This window comes from Leuresthes tenuis, unplaced genomic scaffold (genome assembly GCF_036924035.1).
Source record: "Leuresthes tenuis unplaced genomic scaffold, fLeuTen1.0.hap1 SCAF_22, whole genome shotgun sequence".
Lineage (NCBI taxonomy): Eukaryota > Metazoa > Chordata > Actinopteri > Atheriniformes > Atherinopsidae > Leuresthes > Leuresthes tenuis.
Window position 1 is genome coordinate 14,843,723 of NW_027325376.1, and position 22,630 is coordinate 14,866,352.

At 42.7% G+C, this 22,630-nt stretch overlaps 2 protein-coding genes across 2 annotated transcripts; one reads left to right on the plus strand and one right to left on the minus strand.

Annotated features, from left to right (window-relative positions):
* Window positions 1–521: 521 nt before the first annotated feature.
* Window positions 522–5,958, plus strand: LOC140282165 (tripartite motif-containing protein 16-like). The gene is made up of 2 exons (XM_072376740.1): window positions 522–873; window positions 3,406–5,958. The coding sequence occupies exon 2, from the start codon at window positions 3,542–3,544 to the stop codon at window positions 5,210–5,212; it is 1,671 nt and encodes a 556-aa protein (XP_072232841.1). The 5' UTR covers window positions 522–873; window positions 3,406–3,541; the 3' UTR covers window positions 5,213–5,958.
* Window positions 5,959–9,029: 3,071 nt separating this feature from the next.
* Window positions 9,030–22,152, minus strand: tec (tec protein tyrosine kinase). Its single transcript, XM_072376600.1, has 17 exons — window positions 21,970–22,152; window positions 21,168–21,272; window positions 20,602–20,683; window positions 19,838–19,966; window positions 18,958–19,001; window positions 18,660–18,859; window positions 17,276–17,341; window positions 14,267–14,321; window positions 13,624–13,706; window positions 12,703–12,836; window positions 12,108–12,182; window positions 11,847–12,018; window positions 11,328–11,544; window positions 11,134–11,198; window positions 10,923–11,041; window positions 10,611–10,768; window positions 9,030–9,725 (listed from the first exon to the last, which is right to left on the minus strand). The coding sequence occupies exons 1-17, from the start codon at window positions 22,105–22,107 to the stop codon at window positions 9,642–9,644; spliced, it is 1,926 nt and encodes a 641-aa protein (XP_072232701.1). The 5' UTR covers window positions 22,108–22,152; the 3' UTR covers window positions 9,030–9,641.
* Between the last annotated feature and the right edge of the window lie 478 nt (window positions 22,153–22,630).

The window sequence follows — 22,630 nt, forward strand, 5'->3', positions numbered from 1 at the left end:
GCAGAGTGGTAAAACAGTGTTTTCAGCTGTGTAAAACGCAGTGGTTTTGTAATGGGTTAATTTCATCCTGTGGTTTCAGGGATTTAGGTCAAACTGATTCGAATTATAGACTCTGTCAAACCATACTGTCAGATTTTGATTCAGCATGCGGTACCACCGAGAAAGCGTCTCTTTGGCGGCTGCTGATAATGAATCCTAATGATCACAAAACACACCACCAGCCCTGTAAAGAATAAATTAATTGAAAAAGGTGGTGTGCGTACATTAGTAAATGTTAATTATTACAACTATGTAATGTGCATTCTCAACCTTGAGTCTGTAATAAATAACACAATAAAGCATGAATTGACTTAACTCCGATCCTCTGTGTTTTAAAGCGAATCAAGCCGTTTATCACCTGGCAAAGACGGGAAAATGAAGGAGAGGGGCGGGGGAAAAAATTCAGCATCTTCGCCTTTATGTACTTCCTGGGATTCCGTGTTTTCCTCCCCCACACCCCAGTGTTGTTGGACACGGTGAGTGCTGCGGACAGACGCTGCTGGCTGAATAGTTGGTGTTTCTTTTGGTAATCTGCGCACTTTCGTTGCACCCTTCACAGCAAATCTTATGCCGCACTTGGCAGATTTTTGTTGTTTTTGACAGTTTTCTTTTTCTTTTCAGAAAATCTTTTATTTTAAACTGAGTACCCTCGCGGGGCCTTTTGTTTAAAACCTAGGATCACGTGACTCATATCTTTGCAGCTCCTCTTTTGAATTTTTTTTATACATTTAAAAAAAATTCCTTCTGAATCCTTTTATTTTTCTACGTTACAGAGGACATATGTGCAGGACTGACCTGGAGGCTGACAAATCTATCTTACAGTTTCCTCTGCCGGTATGTTTTTCAAAGATTTGGTCATTCTTATCCCTGTTTTACTTTTCCCGATATGTCCACCAGGAGGCACTGTTTTACTTTTTATACTTTTGTGGGTCGTGGTTTAAATCGGGCCTTCTAAAAGGATTTCCTTTCAACAGCCAGTTGACTTTCCCCTGTGCATTTATAGTTTAAAATACTTTGTTATTTGAAATAAACAATCCTTCAAATCCGAAAAATTAGGATAATCAGGAATGTTACCAATGCATCATGTATTTCTTACAACACAGGAATGCTGCTTTTAATCCCCAATGCATTTTATTCTGATATTGTTAATTATATATCTTTTGTGACAATCTACTGTTACTTTTACCTTTAACTCCCGACTTGAGTTCATATTTACATGAATATCCATCATGTAAATGCATCCAGTTTCAGCCAAACGCTTGTAAAACTGCGGGAGAAAAGCTTGACTGCCTTCTCTGATGTTGTTTCTCAGGAGGAAATCATGCAGCAGGATATGTGTAGCTAGTCAGCCAACACATTTACGTTCTGCTGTGAATTATGTGGTTATTTAGCATAAAAAGGAGCAGCTCATCGTTATCAGGCATGCAGAAGTCACATTGTGGCATATTCCTTCAGTTCATGGAAGCTAATCAACGTCCCTCTAGGTGTGCAGCATCCTGTTTCCTCAACAGTCCTCTGACCCCTGACCCTTTGGCTCGCGTACCTCTGGCCTCTTCATTGTTCGTCCTCATCCCTTTCTGATCCCGGCCCTGTCTCGAGAACACTAAGCGGCATTTTCTGCATGAAATTGGGAAAATGATCCCATTCGACTGGGGAAAAACAAAGCTGTGTAATGTTGTAGTCCATTGTGTAACTTTCCTGCTTGTAATGCAACTTCCCAGAAATATAACTTTTTATGTAATGCAGGCCACCAAACAAATGTTTCTGATCCAGCTGGTTGGCCATATAACAACGGCATACTGGTATGCTCGGATACAATACCCTGTAGATGTCGTGCAGACTTGAATTGAATTCCCTGTACTGAGTATGCATGTGCTGGCAGGCAACATTGGGGAGGAAAACTCCCTTTTTAATAGGAAGACACCTCAAGCAGAACCAGACCGGCCATGTGCCTCACCCGGTTGGGGGTTGAGGGGACAGAACCAGAAACAAACAATTATAACAATAACGGCATCTACATGCATACAAAGGTAGGAGGGTGGAGAGTGCATTGCTGAGAGTTCAGCAGTCTTGGCCTACAGCAGCATAACTACAGAGAAGTTTCAGGGTCACTCACGCCAGCACCAACTATGAGTTTTATCAAAAAGGAACATTTTTAAGCGAGGGAAGATAAGATGGAGAAACTCTGATAACCACAAACAATTCTGCTGTCTGGGAGCAAAGTACTACATTAGGAAAAAAGCTAACTATGAGATCTTTAAGATACAAAAGAGGCTTGGTCATGGTCAGCTTTCTTCCCATTGTTATGAATGCTATCCCGTGTTGTGCATTGGACAGTGTTCACAAACGCGACTGGCAAAATTAAAATATTAAACAGCTGGAAAATTAGTAGCTCTTACACTGCTTATTTGATAGCACGTCCATGTTAAAATCTCTCTCCAATTAAGCAGACTAGCGGGTATCCTGCCACTGAATTTTTAAGCATTGTGGTCATAGCCTTTAAGTTAGTTCTGTTGGTCTCCATAACCTGCCACCAGCCCCTGACCTAAGCAGTTCTTTGCTCTGGACCCCTAAAGAGTACCTATTCATCAAGGGGGAATATAAAAGAAATGTGGCCCAAGAACGGATCCTTGTGCAATCCCGGAGAGAATCTTCTATCTGTTGATTTAAATTGACCTTTCAGGAGGTTGAGATTGGCAAGCAGAAATGTCCTGTAAAATGTTCTGATCACCCTCAGTTGCACTGCATTATCATTCTTCAGTAGGTTGAATTGGTTTGAATGGAGTGTTACAGCAAATTAATGAACTCCTACCGTAAGATAACTCGGCCAAAATAAGATGCAATGTAAGCTTCACCTTAACTGTTGAAAGTTCCAGCTGACAAATGTGTTTGGAATACAGGGTACCCTAGGTAGCCACTTAGCATTAGCATGCTAACAGCAAACAAATCAGCTTTATACCTTTTTTTTTTTTTAGAATTCTTTCCGGTTATGATAGACGACAAATGCTCTTTGCAAATGCTGGTTCTCTGAACTACTGGTATGTTTTGGTCAATCTTTGAGGGAACTGGAGCAAGAAATGGTGAAGCTAGGTCAGATAAACACAAACCTTTGTTACAGCTTCTGTCTCTCTAAAACCTGTTCTGATTGGCACACAGTTTGTTTAACAATGGTACATTGTCAGGCAGCTGCTTCTCCTTTGTTTTAGGGGTTCTATAGAGTTGTATCTATGAGCCAGGAATTATTCCAATGGTTTTATGGTGATGTCATGAAGAAAAAAGGGATCAAATTTCTTTTTAAAACCGAAAAGTTAAAACAAAGTTCCATGGTTCATGTAATAACCATTTAATATTGTTCTTCTCCCTTAGATCTGCAGTTTGAAGACGAGTGGTGAAGTGCCAGAGCTGACAGGACCCTGCAGAAACACATATTATTTAGATCAGAGGTTAAACTAGTTCAACTTAAAAACAAAGATTAACTCAGCTGTTGCCACTCAGAGGTGAAATGGAGCAGAAAGAAGCTCACTTGGAAGAATCCATCGCATGTTCCATCTGTCTGGATCTACTGAAGGATCCGGTGACTGTTCCCTGTGGACACAGCTACTGCATGGACTGTATTAAAACCTACTGGGATAGAGAGGACCAGAAGGAAATCCACGGCTGCCCTCAGTGTGGGCAGACCTTCATACCGAGGCCTGTCTTGATGAAAAACATCATGTTAGCAGACTTAGTGGAGGAGCTGAAGAAGGCTGGACTACAGACTTCTCCAGATGTTCACTGCTATGCTGGACCTGAAGATGTGGCCTGTGATGTCTGCACTGGGAGGAAGCTGAAAGCCATCAAGTGCTGTTTGGTCTGTCTGGCGTCTTACTGTGAGAAACACCTTAAGCTTCATTATGAATCTCCTGCTTTTGAAAAACACAAGCTGGTCGACCCCTCTGAGAAGCTCCAGCAGAACATCTGCTCTCGTCACGATGAGGTGATGAAGATTTTCTGCCGTACTGATCAGCAGAGTATCTGTTATCTCTGCTCAATGGATGAACATAAAGACCATGAAACAGTCCCAATGGAAGCAGAAAGGACCGAGAAGCAGAAGGAGCTCGAGGGGAGTCGACAACAAATCCAGCAGAGAATCCAGGACCGAGAGAAAGATGTGAAGCTGCTCCAACAGGAGGTGGAGGCCATCGACGGCTCTGCTGATCAAGCAGTGGAGGACAGTGAGAAGATCTTCACTGAGCTGATCCGTCTCATCCAGAAAAGAAGCTCTGATGTGAAGCAGCAGCTCAGATCCCAGCAGGAAACTGAAGTGAGTCGAGTCAAAGAGCTTCAGAGGAAGCTGAAGCAGGAGATCTCTGAGCTGAAGAGGAAAGACACCGAGCTGGAGCAGCTCTCACACACAGAGGATCACAACCAGTTTCTACACAGCTACCCCTCACTGTCTGCACTCAGGGAGTCTACACACTCATCCAGCATCAAAGTTCGTCCTCTGAGGTACTTTGAGGATGTGACAGCAGCTGTGTCAGAGCTCAGAGAGAAACTACAGGACGTTCTGAGAGAGCAGTGGACAAACATCTCACTGACCGTGTCCGAAGTGGATGTTTTACTGCCAGAACCAGAACCAACGACCAGAGCTGGATTCCTAAAATATTCATGTGAAATCACACTGGATCCAGACACAGCATACGCGCATCTGTTGCTATCTGAGGAGAACAGAAAAGCAACATATATGAAACAAGAACAGTCTTATTCCAGTCATCCAGACAGATTCACTGCTTGGCATCAGGTTCTGGGTAGAGAGAGTCTTAGCGGACGTTGTTACTGGGAGGTGGAGTCAAGACGGGGAGGAGTTCGTGTGGCAGTCACATATAAGAATATCAGAAGAGCAGGGCGCCTAAATGAGTGTTTATTGGGGTGCAATGACAAATCCTGGGCATTATGTTGTGACAAAAACAGTTACACATTTTGGCACAACAATGTTAAAACGCCGCTTTCGGGTCTTCAGTTCTTCAGAGTCGGAGTGTATCTGGACCACAGAGCAGGTGTTCTGTCTTTCTACAGCGTCTCTGACACCATGACTCTGATCCACAGAGTCCAGACCACTTTCACTCAGCCGCTCTACGCTGGACTTCTGTTTTACTCTGACGGAGACACAGCTGAGTTAATCAAACTGAAATAGTCCGAAGTCATGTACCAGTGAGACACCGTCGTTGCACTTCTTCATATCAGAGAGACACAACTGAAAGCTGTACAGAAATGAGTAAATGGTCTATCTGGTTGCATCTACAAACCAGACACTGGTAACAAATAAGTGACACTTGGTATATCAGATTCTGTGTGATTGAGTTATATGCAGGGAGCAAGTCAGGGTTTTACTGGAGCACCAAACCGTTAAATGTTTTATGGACTATAAGGAGTATTTTAAAGGTGATTTTGAGTTAAATTAGAAGCCTATGAAGTGGCGTTTGTACTAGAATTATATGTTGACATTTCAGGGGTGGCTCAGTTGTGACTCTAAGGATGTCTGCTACATATGAATGCAATGTTAATGGGATATCCTGTTTTTAACTTGTATACATCATAATCCAACTGTTGTCTTGTTTAGATTGAGGTCAATTATTGGAATATTGCTCTGCGAGGAGAGCCGTTACAGTGCTACAATTGACCCTGAAATAGGATTAGCAGGTATTATGAAGTTGGTTGTCGGAAACATAACATCCAGTGGTTTATAGGCAATTTTTCCCACATATTTCAGTGAAAAGGAGGATTTGATATTGGCCCGGAGTTGTTTAAACACAGAAAGACTGAGATTTGTTTGGTTAATTTTGTGTTTAAGCAAGAATCACAATTAGGGCTTTGGAGGTCCTACAGATTTCTATTCCTGAATATGTGAACAGAAATAGAAGACATTTATCAGTGTTTATGTTGTAGCCTTTTTTTGTATTTTATTATTTTGAATAATAAAATTCAAGCAGATGCCAATGTTAAAAACTGTCTCTACGTGTTACTTTGTTGAATTCTTGTATGCCTGAGCTGCTGATTTCACATTCAGAACAAGTCGTCTCTAAATGAAAGATTTAAAGTGTTTCATGTGGAGCAAAGCTGAGAGGCAAATGACTGCAATTCTGACGATGAAGCTACCAGTAACTCTTCAGGAGAGTTTATTTGGAGCGAAGTTTATCAAAATGTTGGCATTTAGCAGCAAATGATCAAGGGTGTGCTAACGCAGTTGTAGTTCCTACAGTGATACTTGAAAGCTTATTGGGGAAAAACGCTAAATTGATCAACATTAAATTGATCAGCACACTGATCAGAATGAGTGAAGAAATGCTTTGTGTTGTTTTTACCAACAAACAGCCTTTCTCCCTCCGTGTGCCTCCCATTTCTCGATGGGTATTGTGTTTAAGCAGCCCATCTGGCAACCGGTGATTGTAGATGTATTCTTGGTGGTTCTTAAATTGAAAAATTATTAAATTACAATTGATTAATACAAGTGATCTTATTAATTCACAAATACCATTTTGAAAAATTTGCATAGATTCCAACTTCAACTAGTATGAATGAAACCTGCTGATCTCTGTTGTACAATCAAAAATTAACTATTTAAAAAAACTTGTCTTTGGATGAAGCATTTCTACATTCCAGTTCTACATTTAAAAGCTGTCTATAAGCCTTTTCATTTGTTTGAAAGTTGTTAAACTGCTTCTGAAACGATAGAAGAGCTGTAAAACTCGCCAACAGATACAGATATTATATTGGTGACTCATTTCTTACAGCTGTGCACAACGATGAGACAACACAACCATTACCTACTTTTATCAGGTGCGTATCACACTTATTTTGTTCTGCATTGACACCTGACAGGAGGAATTTGACTTGCTGTGGTGGCGGTGGCTGTCGGAAAGATCGGTACACTGATTAAGCTCACAAGTGCAGAGCTGGCTTAAGCAGCGCCACAAAAATCCATCATTTTTACTGCAGGTGAACCAGAAAACATGGGAAAATATGCCATGGGATCTTTGAATGGGAAGAAGCAAATGCTGATGTGTGAAGACCAGATGGAGGATGGGCAGATGATGAAGGCGGTGGACAAGGTGTGGATCTGCCTGAGCCACATGGTAAATTAGGAGGTAGAGGGATGGTTGAAATGGAGGGCGGGCGGCATTCTTTGATTTCTGGGTAAAATTTGGTAACGGTTGCTTTTAGAGGACACTGTGTCCTGGTGCTGGCTTGTGCTCCAGTCACCACAAAGGCTTCAGTGACACCTCTACTATTGATACAATACTTTTCCATAACAAAGTTGATGTACATCTCCATTTTGTTCCAGCTTCCCTTATTGAACGTTGCTGCCTGTGGAACAACGTTGGTCAGAGTAAAAGTAGACAGTTTGTCCACTCTGGTGAATGCGTAAGAGCATGGAAATATATGACCCCTGTCAAGTGTTCTGTTGGATCCATAATGTTGTAATAATCTTGTCAGCATTTTCATTCTCAAGCTGCAAAGAATAAAATTGCCAGTTACGGTGACAGGCAGAGAAAATCATCAAAATGTTATTAGCTGACCCCTTCTCGTTTCTCTCCAGCCTTGATTGAATAGGAATTCAATTCAGTTTGATTTATATAGGTTTAAACTTCAGTATTAGTCAGAAAGAAACCAAAGAGCTCTCTTCAGCTGGAGGTAACTCCAGTTGGAGGCAACTATACATATGTATAGTGTGTTAGAAAACATTTAATTAAAAAAAAAACAACTGTTTTAACATTAATTAAAAAAAGTACTTTTTTGCACGTGAACATTTAGATAATTTACATCTGCTTTGGCAACCGGTGAAATATTTACGTTCTTATCATTTTGGATTCTGGGGTTTCAGTATAAACAGTATTTTCAGACCAATTCTGTTTTTATTGAGCACATGGATTTCATTACTTTACGGGGTCCTGACAGTGTGCTCCCTTTGAATTTGTGAAGGGTGCCTATTCCAACTTAAAAAGAATAGTAAGATGCTCATGTGAGGGACTTTCAACTCACCACCTTTGAAAAGAATAAGTCCGACTGTCTAAATTCAAAAGAAGAACCAAGACGTACTTCCCCATATGTGATGGGTGGTTGTGGTATTTTGTGATGAATAATATATATTGAGTAGTTTGTGTCAACAGAGAACAGGAAGTCATGGTTTTACACATCAAAACTTAAAAAAAAAAAAACCCACAAACAATTGGGTGGTTCTAATACAGTCACATTTAATCCAAATGCAGAAGCAGTGTGTGAAAAACTGCACGTCTGATGATTCAGTTACCTTAACTTTGGTTTGCAGACGTTCGTTTATGCACAGCTCTCTGAATGTCCCACCATAGAAATTCAATCATGTTGAGGTCTGGACTTTGACTGGACCATCGCTACACCTTTATTCTTTTCTCTTTTTTTGTTTGCTGCTTTGCTTGGAATCGTCCTGTCGCACGACCCGGCTTCAGCAAACTTTAGCTGTCGGACAGATATTTGACTGTAGAATCACTCAATCAACAGATGAGTTGACCACAATGACCAGGTGGTCAGCCACAGGACCAGGTGTCAAGTCATCGGCCCTCCACCACTGTGCTTGACAGCTGGTTTGAGGTGTTTGTGCTGATATGCTGTTTGGTTTCTAACTAACATGGTGCTGTGCATTATGACCAAACATCTCCACTTTGATCCCTCTTTCCACAGGACATTATTCTAGAAGTCTTGTGGTTTGTGGTCTGATTCTTGAATGACGGACTTGACATTGTTAGGAAGTGACCTTATTACCCTTCCCAGATTAATGGGCAGCAACAATTGTTTCTCCACAATCAGTGCTTATGTCTTTCTTCCATGGACTTGTATTAACACACACCTGAATGCTCCAGACCAGCAAACTCCCAAAATATGTATGTATGATATGTAGAATTGAACAGAATGGAAAGAGGAACCGAAAGAGAGTATACTTTAATTTTCGTACAACTGTAGGCGAATATTTTCCATCTTGGTAAAATTGTTTGTCATAGATTCGCTTTGATGAAATTAAAAAGGAAAAAAAAAGGGAAATGATTAGATTTTAGCAATGTCGCAAAAACAGATCAGCAACAGATAACCCCCCCAAAAAATAGACACGTGACCTGGTGAGATTTGTTACCTGTTGCAGGAAAAAATTCATACAACTGAGTGGAAATTAGGCTTAATGAAATGAGGGTTTCTTTCCCCTTCCGTCAGTGATGGATCCAGAAGCTCCTGGAAACATTCATGCAGACGGAAAGTTCAGGAGACACATTCTAGCGTGTCTAACGTGAGCTCATCGTTTCTCTGCGTCAGTTGTCGTCAGCTCACGTTCATCATTCTGAAGTGAACGCAGCCATCAGTGTTCACCGGACAGTGCAGCTGTGATCGAAAGTGATAAGCGGACGCGATTGGTGGATAAGCAGAGTTCAGCTGGTCTCCAACCGTCCATTTGATTCGTCAGTTCCAGAAGCAAAAAGCACAATTACTTTCCAGATTGCTGTCATTCCCACAGCTGCCTCAACAATGGCAGGATCCTGCAGCCATAGATGGCAGCTTACGTGGCTGCCACAGCTGGAGTGGAGGTGGAAGAGGGCGAGTGGTCAGGTCGGTGGCAGCATGTCCTCCTCCAGTACGTCAGAGAGCCTGAGACAAAGCTTAGAGAAAGCTGGGCGCTCCTCTGGTCTCTGCAAACAGAGAGACGCGTTTCTTTCGAGATACAGTTCTTTTCGAAGTAAAGCAATTTCAGAGATTTGCAAGGAAACATATTGGGTGCGTTAAACAATGCTTGCTTCAAGAAACAAATGTATTTTACTGAACTGAGGAGTTATCTCTGCTACACTAATGTTAGAAACTGCCGAACTATAGAGTATTGACCAGTGTATCATCTTTCAACCAGTGGTGTGCTCACTGGTTGAAATCCGGGTTGAATTCTTGGTGTGAGATTGTAAATTGCACGATTTAACAATGCACCACTTAATTCTGCTTCTAATTCTTGGGCATGTTCTGACCGTGGAGTACTCAAAGCTGTAATTCCTAAATAATAGATCCAACTCAAATTTTCTGGGAATTTAGCATAATTCAGAGGCTCCAGTTCGGCAGCTTACATATTCACAGCCGTATGTGTGATTTATAAATTATAAAGACTGTACTGCTTGGGCTGAAAGTGCATTAAAATACTCGGGATTAAATGAGGGTTATGACCAGATGCAATGTTTAAATCAATCTTTGTGCTCAAAACGGCAGCCCAGTCAGATTCATAAATGTAATATTATAATAGTTAAAAGGAAAGAATGCAGTGAAAAGCACCATTTAATTAAAACAAAAGTGATTAAAAAATCTCATTGTGAATTTACATGAAAAAAAAAACTGATGTTAAATGTCATAAAGTTGTCATTTTACAAGTAAAAACTCAAGAGTTGATGTGAAAATGGGACAAAAAAAGTGGAATTTGGATTGAAAATGTATTATTATTATTATCAAAAAACAAAAATGCCCTCGGATAAATAACACATGAAACCTCCGTCACACATATCTCAAGGTAAAACGGAAACAAACGTTTGTTTTCTCACCTCGTGCCAACACATCTGCATGATGTCATACAAGGCGGACGTGGCCATTTTGGGCCTGTAGAGGCGGTGACCCTGGGACACTAAGGTGACCACTTCGTGATTGGGACTCTGCTCAAATGGCATACGCCCCTCTGTGAACACCTCCCACATCAAAACACCTGCACACAAACATATGCAGGTTGTATGAGAGCAACCTCTCTGGTAGAAGGTGTCGAAACTAAACTCGCATTGTGCTCCAGCAGACCTGAGGCTGACAAAGACTTATACTGAATTCTGTTATCTGTGGATGGCTTGACATTAACGTGAGCTCACCGTAGGACCAGATGTCCGACTTGCTGCTGTATTTGCAGAAGTTGAAGACTTCAGGGGGCGACCACTTTACAGGAAACTTGGCGCCCGATGAGCTGGTGTACTGGTCATCCAACACATATCTGCGTGGGCAGCATTTAAGTGACAATAAAGCATAACGTTTGTGCCAACTCACCCCATGCAAGTCATAAGCAAAGTCGAGTCAAACGCGTACCTGGCCATGCCGAAGTCTGACACCTTAACCACCAGAGCGTCGTTCACCAGGCAGTTTCTGGCAGCCTTAAAAAGACAAAAAAAGGTAACTAGAAGGAATATTTACAATGCGATCACCTTACTGCTGAGATACAAAACTTCCGTGGTGCACAGGTAGGATCAGAATCTACGGAGGGCCGACAAACGTGACGTTACCAGGTCTCTGTGGATGAAGCCGTTGGCCTCCAGGTGCTCCATGCCCTCGCAGACGTCCAGGCAGATACTCAGCAGGGACCCCTGGCTGAAGCTGCCCCGCCGCTGCCTGAGGTAGTTTAGCAGGCAGCCGTGCTCCATGAACTCTGTGACGATATAAATGGGCTGGCGCTGGGTGCACACCCCGTACAGCTGCACCAGCTTAGGGTGGGACAGTTTCCTGGAAAAACCCAGTCACTCACTCAATCATTTTGATAAATAATTGTTGGTTGTAAATTTCCAAGTGTTTTCATTCCATTTTTCAATTTTTCCTCATTTCTGTCACTTTGACTTGGGAAATCTTAGCAGCAACCTTTGGCATATTCAAATTCAAAGTTTTAGTTGATCTGTCACCTCATAATTTGTGTTAGTTTTTGCAGCCTCCACCTGTTGGTGACTGATGTTTAGGATCCCTATTTATTTCTTCTCTCCATTTCTTTCCAATCACGCCTCCCTCCCTCCCTTCCTTCTCTGCCTCCTTACATCATGACCCTGGCCTCCTCGATGAAGTCCTCCTCGTACATGGCCCCCTCCCTGATGGCCTTGATGGCGACTTTGTGCTGAGCCCGCCACTTTCCGAGTCTAACCTGGCCGAAATAACCGCTGCCCAGCTCCTTCATGAAAGTCAGCTCGCTTGGGTTGATCTCCCACTTCTCTGGAGGGGAAATATTTCAGAGGCAAGGCGGAGAATGTAGAGGCAGTTTAGGGGAAGGGGAAAAAATGCACTCAACCGTTGCACCTCACCATAACTGAAGCCAGCAGTGGACGGAGCGGACTTGTCTTGTTTTCCTACAGGATACCTCAGCCTGGCAACCAGACCTGAAACAGACGTGAAGAAAGATCAGATTTACACAAGCGTGGACGGTCTCGTTTAGCTCCGTGTGGCCCTGTGATGGACTGGCGACCTGTCCAGGGTGTACCCCGCCTCTCGCTTAGTGACAGCTAGGATAAGCTCATTTGTAGTGATAAACCACACTATGGAAACATTATAACCCATTTTTTTGTTATCCTCTGCTTAATTAATGCCACATTTCAGCCTCTTTTATCTCCAGCCTGCAAGTTTAAGAGCGTTGGGATGTCCTTCAAGAAGCCTGGAGAACTATTCCTTAAGACTACTTAAAGACATGACAACAAAGCTTGTCTAAGAGGGTTCAGGCTGTGTTGGAGAATAAGATGCTGATAACAAATACTGACTTTCAAGCACATTAGAATTGTACAAACTCTATTTTTGTCTTATCTTCTGCCTGTTCTATTTACTGTACGTTTGCACATGCTTAAGTGAATATATGGCAACATATGAATGAATGAAGTCTCCCTGCTAACGGTGTGTGTGTGTTACCTGCTGCGTTGTGTTTGTGGTACTCGATCAGTTCAGGGATGGTGCTGAACAGGTGTTTTTCCGCCAGATAAAACAGCCTGGGGAAGGCTTGCGTCTCTTTGATGTGATAATGTTTTATAGCGGCGCTCCCCTCCCTACAGACACGACAATATAACAACTCAGCTTTTACAGCATGAAAGAATGCCGAGTTTTTATTCTTTTGTTTACTCAACAGGAAGATTAATTGGCACACTCTCAAACACATCAGATCTGCAAAATGAACAAAAAAAAAGATCTAAATTTATTCTGAAACATGACATCGACTCAAAGACACAACTTTTGCAGCGGATCCGGCTCGACCCACTTGGAGGGCTGACTTCTGATTCATGGAGTCAGTCGGAGATACCACAAAGAGACACGGAGGACAGCCCGACACCACGGGAGAAATGGGAAAAGTTCTCTTTTAAAAGACTTATGAGATTGATAATAAAAAACAAGCAATCCGAACCGGTAAAAAAAAAAAGGATGACAAAAAACAGCCTAGACAGGAAAAAAAACAAGAGCAATACTGATCCAAAACCAATGTGAAATAAGTCTAAACCTAGTCTAAATCCAATCCAACTCATCCTGGTATTAATAGAAGAGGTAAGACACAATGGGACAGGCTTAATCCACAGCAGAACAGAAAAATGGCGAGTGTACATGATGGGAAAAGCTGCTATTTTAACAGAAAAGCGCGCTTACAGCAAAAAACTGATTTAACTTAGTTTCCCGCAATTTCTGTTTGGCATTCCCTTATTTCTAATCGCTATAAAAGGCCGTCCGCAAGAAAAAAAAAACATTTAAAAAAACCTGCAGTCTTTGTGGCAGCTCCGCCCATAACAGTAACACGGATTTCAACGCCAAATCTGACACGACAGGACTCACACGGACGCACATTACCCTGCGATAGACTTGACATAGAGAGACACTGTGTACGTTCCAGGGGTGCTGGAGTCTCTGACGATGAAGGCTCCTTCTTTGTCCTGCAGGGGGCGACGCAGAGACACAAAGACTGAGAGACAAGCTGAGAATGACATAAGATTTCTAAACATATCTGTGTGTATTTTAATATATATATATGTTGGCTTTATGGTCAGTTGCAGATTAAGGGTCTACAGCACGATGCTTAAATCCTGAAAACCTCATCTAAGATGAGCCCAGACCATGAATCTGGATAGTTCTGGAAATAATGATAGTTGCAGCTTATTTTTGTTGTAGAACACCTTTCATATTTTCGAATTTTTAGTATTTGTGGAAAAATCCCCTGCTTTGTAAGGTTTCTCATTAATATCCAAGTCCTTTTCTTTATTTGAGAGTTGAGAGGAGAAACACGGCTGCAAAAGAGGGGAAGGCAGGGAATCCCTCCCGTGTTGTTTCTCTTCATTTTACACTGTAGGAACATGGCACTAAATGAGAGAAGAAGAGAGTCTACGATCGGAGGGATTAAAGGAAAGTGGAAGGACTCGTGACGAGAGTGAGTTTAGCATCAAAGAGGTGGTTATACGAGGAGCGAAGAAAGACAAAAAAGAAACGAGGGACTAACCTCTTTCCTCAGCAGCTCCTCTGCCTTGTTCCTGTTGACCTGTTTACTGTACCACCTGAAACACATAAACACACATCTGTAAAGCACGAGACTTTAATGTGCGACGTTGCAAAATGTCCCTCGCAGATGTTCTTTCGGACTAAAAATGAACCGATTAATACTAACGACTCACCCTGAATGTTCCGTATCAGCCAAAAGTGATTTAATGGGGCTCTTTATGGGGAAAAAGAAATGCATGCGGCATTTTTTAAAATTCAACACGAGTGCACACGAGAGAGACGGTAGAATGCATCTACAGAGGGAAAAAAGAGACAGCGCAGGTATATCTGTGTATGAATGCTTGTTTAACCACAATATTGTGTTTCATCAGATTAAAAAAGTCAAAACCCCCCGAACGACCGACTCAGCAAGACGATCTCATGGCAGTCATTCGGTTTTGCTTCCCTACTCTGTACTGCGACACAGCCCCTCTTAAGCTACCGATGCCACGCAAACCCTCAGGACTACTGATGCTGAGAGCTGCCACTCTCGACTCTTTTAACTCTTTCAACCTTCGACATGCTGCTGGTTCAAATCCCGTTCGGCACAACGTTCGCCGGAGTCCGTTTGCTTTTCTAATTCCACGATGACTTCATTTTCTACTTTACCCCCCCACCTGCTCATGGTTAGGGGTTAAATGTTAAAGAAATAGTTACGGTTAGAAAAGTGCACGTGGTCATGGATTACACAGTAAAATTCTAAAGTTCCTGCCACATGACAAGCTGCCTATCAAAAGTTCTTTGAACAGCCTAGATTAAGCCTAGATTAAGCCTAGATTTGTCTACTATTAAATTGAACGCTGGGTCGGGCGTTGGCTATGAAAACCCATATTGATGCTCTCCTCCTTTGAAAGCTAATATGTCAGTAAGTACGTTTGGGGTTGAATCACTCTGAACCAGTCTCTGTGAATGTATACTGAAACAAGGACATTGGTTCAATTAAGTCTGACTCAACGGTGCATGAAATCGTGCTGACTGTCAACAGTTAGAATCATTCTAAGTGTTACTGGGACTTAGAAATGTTTGAAGACACTGAAGAAAATAATTTTCTTTTGATCTAATTTCTTTTGTTCCTTTTTTTTTTTTTTACAGCCTGGTGACTTACTGAATCCGAGTCCACATTTGACAACAGTCGCACAAGAAATGACTGTTTAAAAGCTTTTTTTAGAGGCATATGCTCTATGGAAGCATGGCTCCACACAGTCCATGTTGGCCATATAAAGTCATACCCGCAAACGGCATCGCTTTGCTTTTGGAAGTGCATTCTGTATTCGACGCTTCGGCCCTCAACAAGCAAATTTACAGCTTGGCTCAGTGTGAGCTCGGCAGAAAAAGCCACTTTCCTGCAACACTGACTCTCATTGGCTTTTGAAGCCTGTGGACACAACACAGAAGCTTGTATAGTCTCAGCAAAGATGGACTGCTACCGTATCTAGGACGTTATATAGAAGGATATGTGACAGTTGCCAGGGACCACCCGGCTCGTTATCAGCACATATCGGGGGGATTAGTTCCTATGGAACTGGCAACTTGCATATCTGTAAAAAGTATGATTAATGCTGGTGGGAATGTACAGGTTTTACAGCAGAATATGCTTCCATCCAGATGACGCATTCTTCAGGGAAGAACTTGCTTATTTCAGCACAAACCGAGAGCTGGGGTTGTAAATGCTGGTCTGGCATTATCCCATCTGTGTGGGTACAAAGAACATTCCTCTCAGAGGACTACCCCTCCTCTTGTGGAATTTAAATGCTCATTTTAAGAGGAAACTCAAGAGTTGTGACCGAACCCTCCCTAAATTCTGGCAGCCGTTCAACGCAAACACTCCCTCATCAGGTTGACTTTGGAGACTTGGGGTCAGAGTCTTTCGACACCTCTCCTCTGATTGGTCAATCTCTCGTGCCACACTTCAGTCCAGCAGGTCCACTTGGTGATGGCAGCAGTATTAACTGGAGCAATTGCACACAGCAGAAAGAGCCGTCAGTAGTTCAAGTTAAATGCAGCTCTAGTACAAAGAGCACCTGAAAAGCCTGGAACAGTAGCAGCTCTACATTCAATTTTTGCATTACTAGCACGAAGTGCAGTAATATTGTGTCCAGCTGTTGTCATGGTGCTGGGTAAGCAGTAGGAGCTGCGGTGGCATTAGTAGTAGTTGGAGAACAGTTGTGATGACTGAAGACAAAGACCAGCATTACAAGTTTTAGTAGCTGATCTAATCGTGGCTGTGGGGATATTTTAAAGTGATGTCAACGGCTTTGGTAGAGATAAAGCAATAAATGACACCACTTCCTGTTTTTTCAACAGGAACTGGGGCTCGATAGATAAGTCTTTTATCGATGCCGATGATTTTGAGGGTCCTCAACGATGAGGGATTCCATAAAGTAGATCTGTAATCGGCATGAGAAGGCACGTTTTCACATAAAACCACATCCTGTTCAAACACAGTGCTCAGCTTGTATGCTTATCAGGTCCCACTCAAGCCGAATAGCTGAGGGAAAATTAATGATGCATACGAATTTTAAACTTGGGCATGGGAGGTTAAATTCCACAGACCAATCAGAGGAGAGGAGGTGTCAATGCCCTTGCTTCGCCTCAAGAGTCTCAAAAGTCAACCTGGCAAGTGAATGCGTGTTTGTGCGCTTTTGTGTCTGCAATTATTGCTGAGCACATCAATTAGAAGCACAGTCCGGGCTTTCCTGCACGGCTGCTAAGAATAAATGCCTTGGAGGATGTGGGGGGAATGCTCGGACTCTGTGTTACGACACATTTAAAAGACGCTAACACAGCTGTTAAGCTGAGATTTGTCTGATCATCCTCACTCAGCACACATAAAAACCTATGAGATGTTGGACTTGCAGCTCAGTCGGCCACTGACAGAAGATCAGTGACAGTTTATCTTAAAGTGTGCCGGTTGCAGACGTTTGAATTGAAGATTAACTCTTCAACGAGTGAAAATGATTAACAGACTTACACATACTGCACCAGGTTTCCGGACTCCTTCTCTGTCACATAGTTACTTGGGATGTAGCCTTCCTCGCTGTGAGACACACACCAGCCACCGGGAAACAAAAGAAACACACAAGCAGTGAAATAAAGGTGGCGAAACACACAAAAACCATATCAGCAGCTAATCAGGGATCGAACTCCCAACAGTGCGAAATAGTGAGCAACAGATATTCATCTGTTCAACTGGGCGAACCTGCAACTTTAAACCATCATTAATCAGACAAAGAAATGACTTTATTAAAACAAATACTGCTTGAAGCACTTTAATCAAAGCATAAATCTGTCCTTAGTTTGCCCTGCAAGCAGCACATAGTAAGTAAAAGATGGACGCAGCCACCATAACGTCACAAATTCCTTTGTAGGAAACGGTTACGAAGCTTGATGTTCAGGATTTTTCCTGTCGCCATCTTGTCATCATCATTATTATTCTATACTATTTCTTTGTCTCATCAGTCCCAAAGAAGCCTGCTCTCCAGGCACACCCTGCTTTATCATACTTGAAATGGTTGAAGGGCGCCAGCAGTTTAAAAGCCAGATCATATTGACCGGGCCGAGTGCAATGAGAACTCCACAGAGAATATCTAAACGAGACGCTTCCACAGAAGACTCACAGAGGCAGCTGCGTCCATGTAGAATTAGAACATTGCTTTCACTGCCTGAGTTTGTAGGATGGCCACGCCCTCTGCTCATCCACAAGCACATGTTCTACATCCTTTTTGAAACTGAAAGATGGACGAGATCAATTCACCCTCCAGACACCTCTTTTTTTCTGACATCGTGTTTTTGGGTGTAACCTGAAATTTCGCAGGCTGCAGATAAATAATTTCCCACAAGCTTTTTTGAAGAACTTCCGCAAGATCAGTGCGAGTCAGAAAAAGGTGCGACTTTGTCATACAGATTCGATTTGTCTTGTGAAGGTCTCCGTGTGTATTTCTATTTACAACTGATGGATGTGCTCACATTTGCTTTCGGTGAACCGGTTGTGGCCGTTCCTTTTTTCGAAAAAGCCCGGTTTTGTTTTTGTCAGTTGAAGATGATGGAGAAACGTGACGAACAAAAATGTGGGTGCTTATGGAGTCCGAGTGGAAGCTTTAGAATGACTTGTTCCCAGCGATCAGCTACGGTGTTTGGTGTGCCACGTGCTTTTCTACTGTAGATATTTTCCACAACGTGCCCCGAGAGGCAGCTCCGAGCCAAATTTACACTCAAGCTTTGACAAAGAAGCCCCCATCCTCACACCAAAGTGACTCCTGAGGTGTTAAATGGCATCTGCGATGATCTGTGATTTGATAAAACTAAACTTTCTCTGTGTGATGCGACCCATCGTTCATACACACTCACACACTCACCCATGCTCGTTGCGCGCTCTGTACCAGTTGATGTCACACTTATCCAGGACGACGTACTCGCCTCCTTTCACCAGACTCAGGTCGTGCGGCTCGGTCGCCGGGAAGTCGTAAAGAGCCACCACCACCTCCTCCTCGTCCTCCTCGTCTTCATCCCGATCTTCGTCCTCATAATCCTCTGGGGTAGGAGGAGGGGGCCGACGCTGAGGGAGGACGGAGGAGGCGCGCGTGGGTTTTGGATGTGAATAAAAAGGTGTGTTACCTCTGAATCTGTAGGCGTGTGTGTTTGGGGATTACTCACTCTGTTTTCCTTTCCAGGAATCGGGGGTAAAGGTTTTCTGGTGACTGAAAAAGAGGAACAGAAATTGGAAGTCAAGCGGAAAGCTTGAACATGTGCTTTTTCTGTCTTATCTTCACTTTTATCGTTGTTGTTAGATTCCGTTGTTACCGATCAGTGCACAAAGAGCAAGTGATTTTACTCAACAACAAAGCAACAACATGTGGCCTTTTATAAGGCTCCTCCTACAACTACACATTCAGACTTAATAAGTAACAAAGTACAAATACATTGTTAATGCACTTGGTAGACTTTTCAGGTACACTTTATCTGCATTTTCCATCCGTTACATTGTAAATTTTAAACAAGGAGGCTTTTTTAATTAGAGATTTAATGAACAAACACGTGAATTCAATTCTAAGCTTTTATTTATCAGGACAGAATCATAAATCACTCGGCCCTCACAAGGTCTTAAAATTACAAAACGTGCAGCCTCAAACAAAACAACAGCACATATTACACCGTGCCGTTATTTATTGAAAGGAAAAAAAAGACGTTAAGGCGCAGCCAGGTGCTGCTGATTAAATAAACTTTGATTAAAAGATCATCGTCGACCGTGAGCACCTCTATAAAAGCAGAAGTTTTTCGCAGTTGGCCGGTTCTGGAGCATACAGGTGTGTGTTAACAAAGTGTCGAGGAGGAAAGACATCAAAAATAGTTACCAACTGTCCCAAATGTGAATGACCCAGAAAGTTCACCACAAGGTCAGACCGTGCAATGCCACAGAAACAGTTGAGTTAGTATGAGGCTGTATGTTTTGTGGGGGGTTTTTGCTTTTGGTTTCAAGCAGTTGCAACGCTTTGGTAAGAGTTGTGGGACAGGTGTGTGTGTGTGTGTGTCTTACTGTCTCCAAACAGGTTGTACTCCTCACAGCCCAGTGCCTGTTTTTCTGCTTGCCGACAGCAGAGCCACACCCCCTCCAGCCAGAACTGGGGGTGGAACTTCATGAAGACCAGCGGGTTGTCTTTGATCTCTAGATGCACAACACAGCAACACAACAGCATGAGAGCGCTCCTCGTGCAGAGGCTCCCGCTTGACATTTTCTGTTGAGGTTATCCTGGTATGTGTCTTTTACCTCATTTTCTTTACCGAAAAAAAAAGAAGAAAGAAGCCGTAACAGTTTAATGCTTGAAAGTCATAAACTCAGACGGACTCCAATCCATTCTTTTCTGCTTATTATGACCAAACGCCCTGCATGTGCTGACATGAAAGTAAAAATTGCAGTACACCGCATTTTAAATCTCAGTGTCTGACAGGATGACACCCCATTTTGAACAGATAGCTTCTTCTGTGAAAGCTGTTGAGCAGCTGGAGAATGTTAGAATTTGGAATAAAAAAAACAACAACAACAGCGTGCAATCCAGGCAACAGCGGATGAAATACGTCTCATTTCATTTCACGTACAGAGCAGTGGAAAACAGAGGGGGCTGCAGTCTGGTATGTGAAAAGGAGTCACTGATCTGTGGTTTAAAGTGTGAAAACATCTTTCCTGCAGTTGGCATGTAAAACCTGACACTATCATCTCTCACACAGGCCACCTGAACATGCTCCTCAGCTTCTTCTTTTGGACCAAAAAAAAAAAAAAGAAGAAGAAGAAAAGAAAAGCACCTTCTTTGAGGCTGTGGACCCACTGGAATCTGCTGTTCTGACTCGGAGCAAACACATAGAGGGTGTTGGTGTCGTACACCACCTAAACACAAACGGACAGACAATAATTAACTTCAATCTGGCTAAAAAGGTTCCAGGGGACGGTAAATTAGTTCGACTGTGATGCATAACAAGGACATCTGAAGCACATTCAAGGTTAGAGGTGCATTTTGTGGCTTTTAACTAGAGCCTTGATTCCAAAGAAAAGTTGGAATACTCTGTGAAATATTACGAAAAGCACATTTTACTAAAAACTACAAAGGTTGTTGTACGGATTGAAAAAGAAAAACAGAAGCAGGGCGCAAGGGAGAGGGGAGTCAATGCAACCTGACCAAATCATTGGCATAAAAAGGGTACGGAAGTGGTCTGCGGGTGAAGAATAATTTAGGACAGATCACAAGGCACACGTACCACTTATTGCAGCCAAGCACTCCCTTAAACACCGTAAAAGGAATGATTTTAAAGTGACTCGAGCGGCAGCTGCATCTGCAGAACATGCAGCTCTGGTTTTGTGTGTATATTTGTACCTGAAAAGGGTATTTGTATTGGCAGGGGATACTCCCACATCCGTTCTTGACAATCTCCACACATCTGATGCGCGCCAGTTCGATCGAGCCCCTCTTAAACTTCTTCTGTTGATGGAAACAATGTGTCATAAAAAGCTCTTTCCCTCCTGCACATATGAGACTTGTGACTTACTCTTGCGCACCCAATTTTGTATTTGATCTGCGGCTTATCAGATGAGTTATCAAGAAGGTTTTTTCTTTCTTTCTTTCTTTCTTTCTTATAAAAAGAAACCCAAATCAAACTGTCATTTCCTCCAGCAGCGTATTTGATTTGCTTATCACTGCCTTCTCGATCACTGTACAGATGTGTGGGTGTGTGCCAGGCCTCCTTGTAAAACAAGCTGAGCGTGAACTGGAAACTCCGTGTGAAATATCAAAGTTTCTCTTTCCTCTGAATTTGCTTGAGAATCAAAAATTTTATTTTTCTATACGAGGTTAAACTCAAACAATTTTGCAGACTCACCAGATGCTTCCTTCTTTTAATGCTGTAATGATACAAGTTGTGACGTTATTTTTCGCTGCGTGAGAACGAGCGTGTGAAATGTGAGAGCAGTCGTGTCTGACAGCAGCGACAGAGACGTTGATTCACTCATCCAACTCAAGAGGCCTTTTGTAGATTCTCTAAAAGCTCGTAAACATTTGGTATGTTGTTGTAAAAACGTAAGGACCCAATGATGATGATGAAATGATAACGAAACAACAACCCTGGATTGAGAAGAACATAGAAAACCAGAAGCAAAAAGTAAAAGGAAAGAACAATGACCTCTGCCTTTCCATCGTAGTACGTCAGTCTGCTCTTGGTGAGGACAAACAGTCTTTCCTTGTAGTTCAGCGGCGAAGTCCTTTTCTTCTGCTGCGACCGCTTGATCAGTGTCTCCTCCAAAAGCAGCTCGGCGCTCATTCTGGCTCCGTCTACGTCTGTCTACGTCCTCCGTCTACGTCCGTCTACGTCCTCCGTCAGCGTCTCCTGGCTCTGAGCACAGGAGAGATGCCCACGTTTTAACTCTATAGTGGAGCTGCTACACTTCTTGTCAAATCTAACATATGCGTCACATTAGAGGCTTGTGTCAAAAGGGACCTAAATTTCCAAAAAAGGGAAATATTTCTGAAACGGAAACAAAAGTTAACGCCACAAACTACTCTTGACGAGGGCTTTTTTTTTTTCTTTTACTATCGAGTCGAGAACATTTTCTGTTTAAGTAAAGTTGTCTTCTAGAAGCGGAGCACACACACACACACTCACACACACACACTCACACAGAGTGCAGGAGCTACAGCTGATAACGTCAGCTGCTTCTGAAAGACAACCAATCAGAAGAAAGAGCGGATTAAGGGAGGTGGGCCTCCGTCTATATGGAATCAGATCTGTATAATGAGTGTGGCCACAGACGGGAAGTCATTCCCACACAGCAGCCGATGACAGA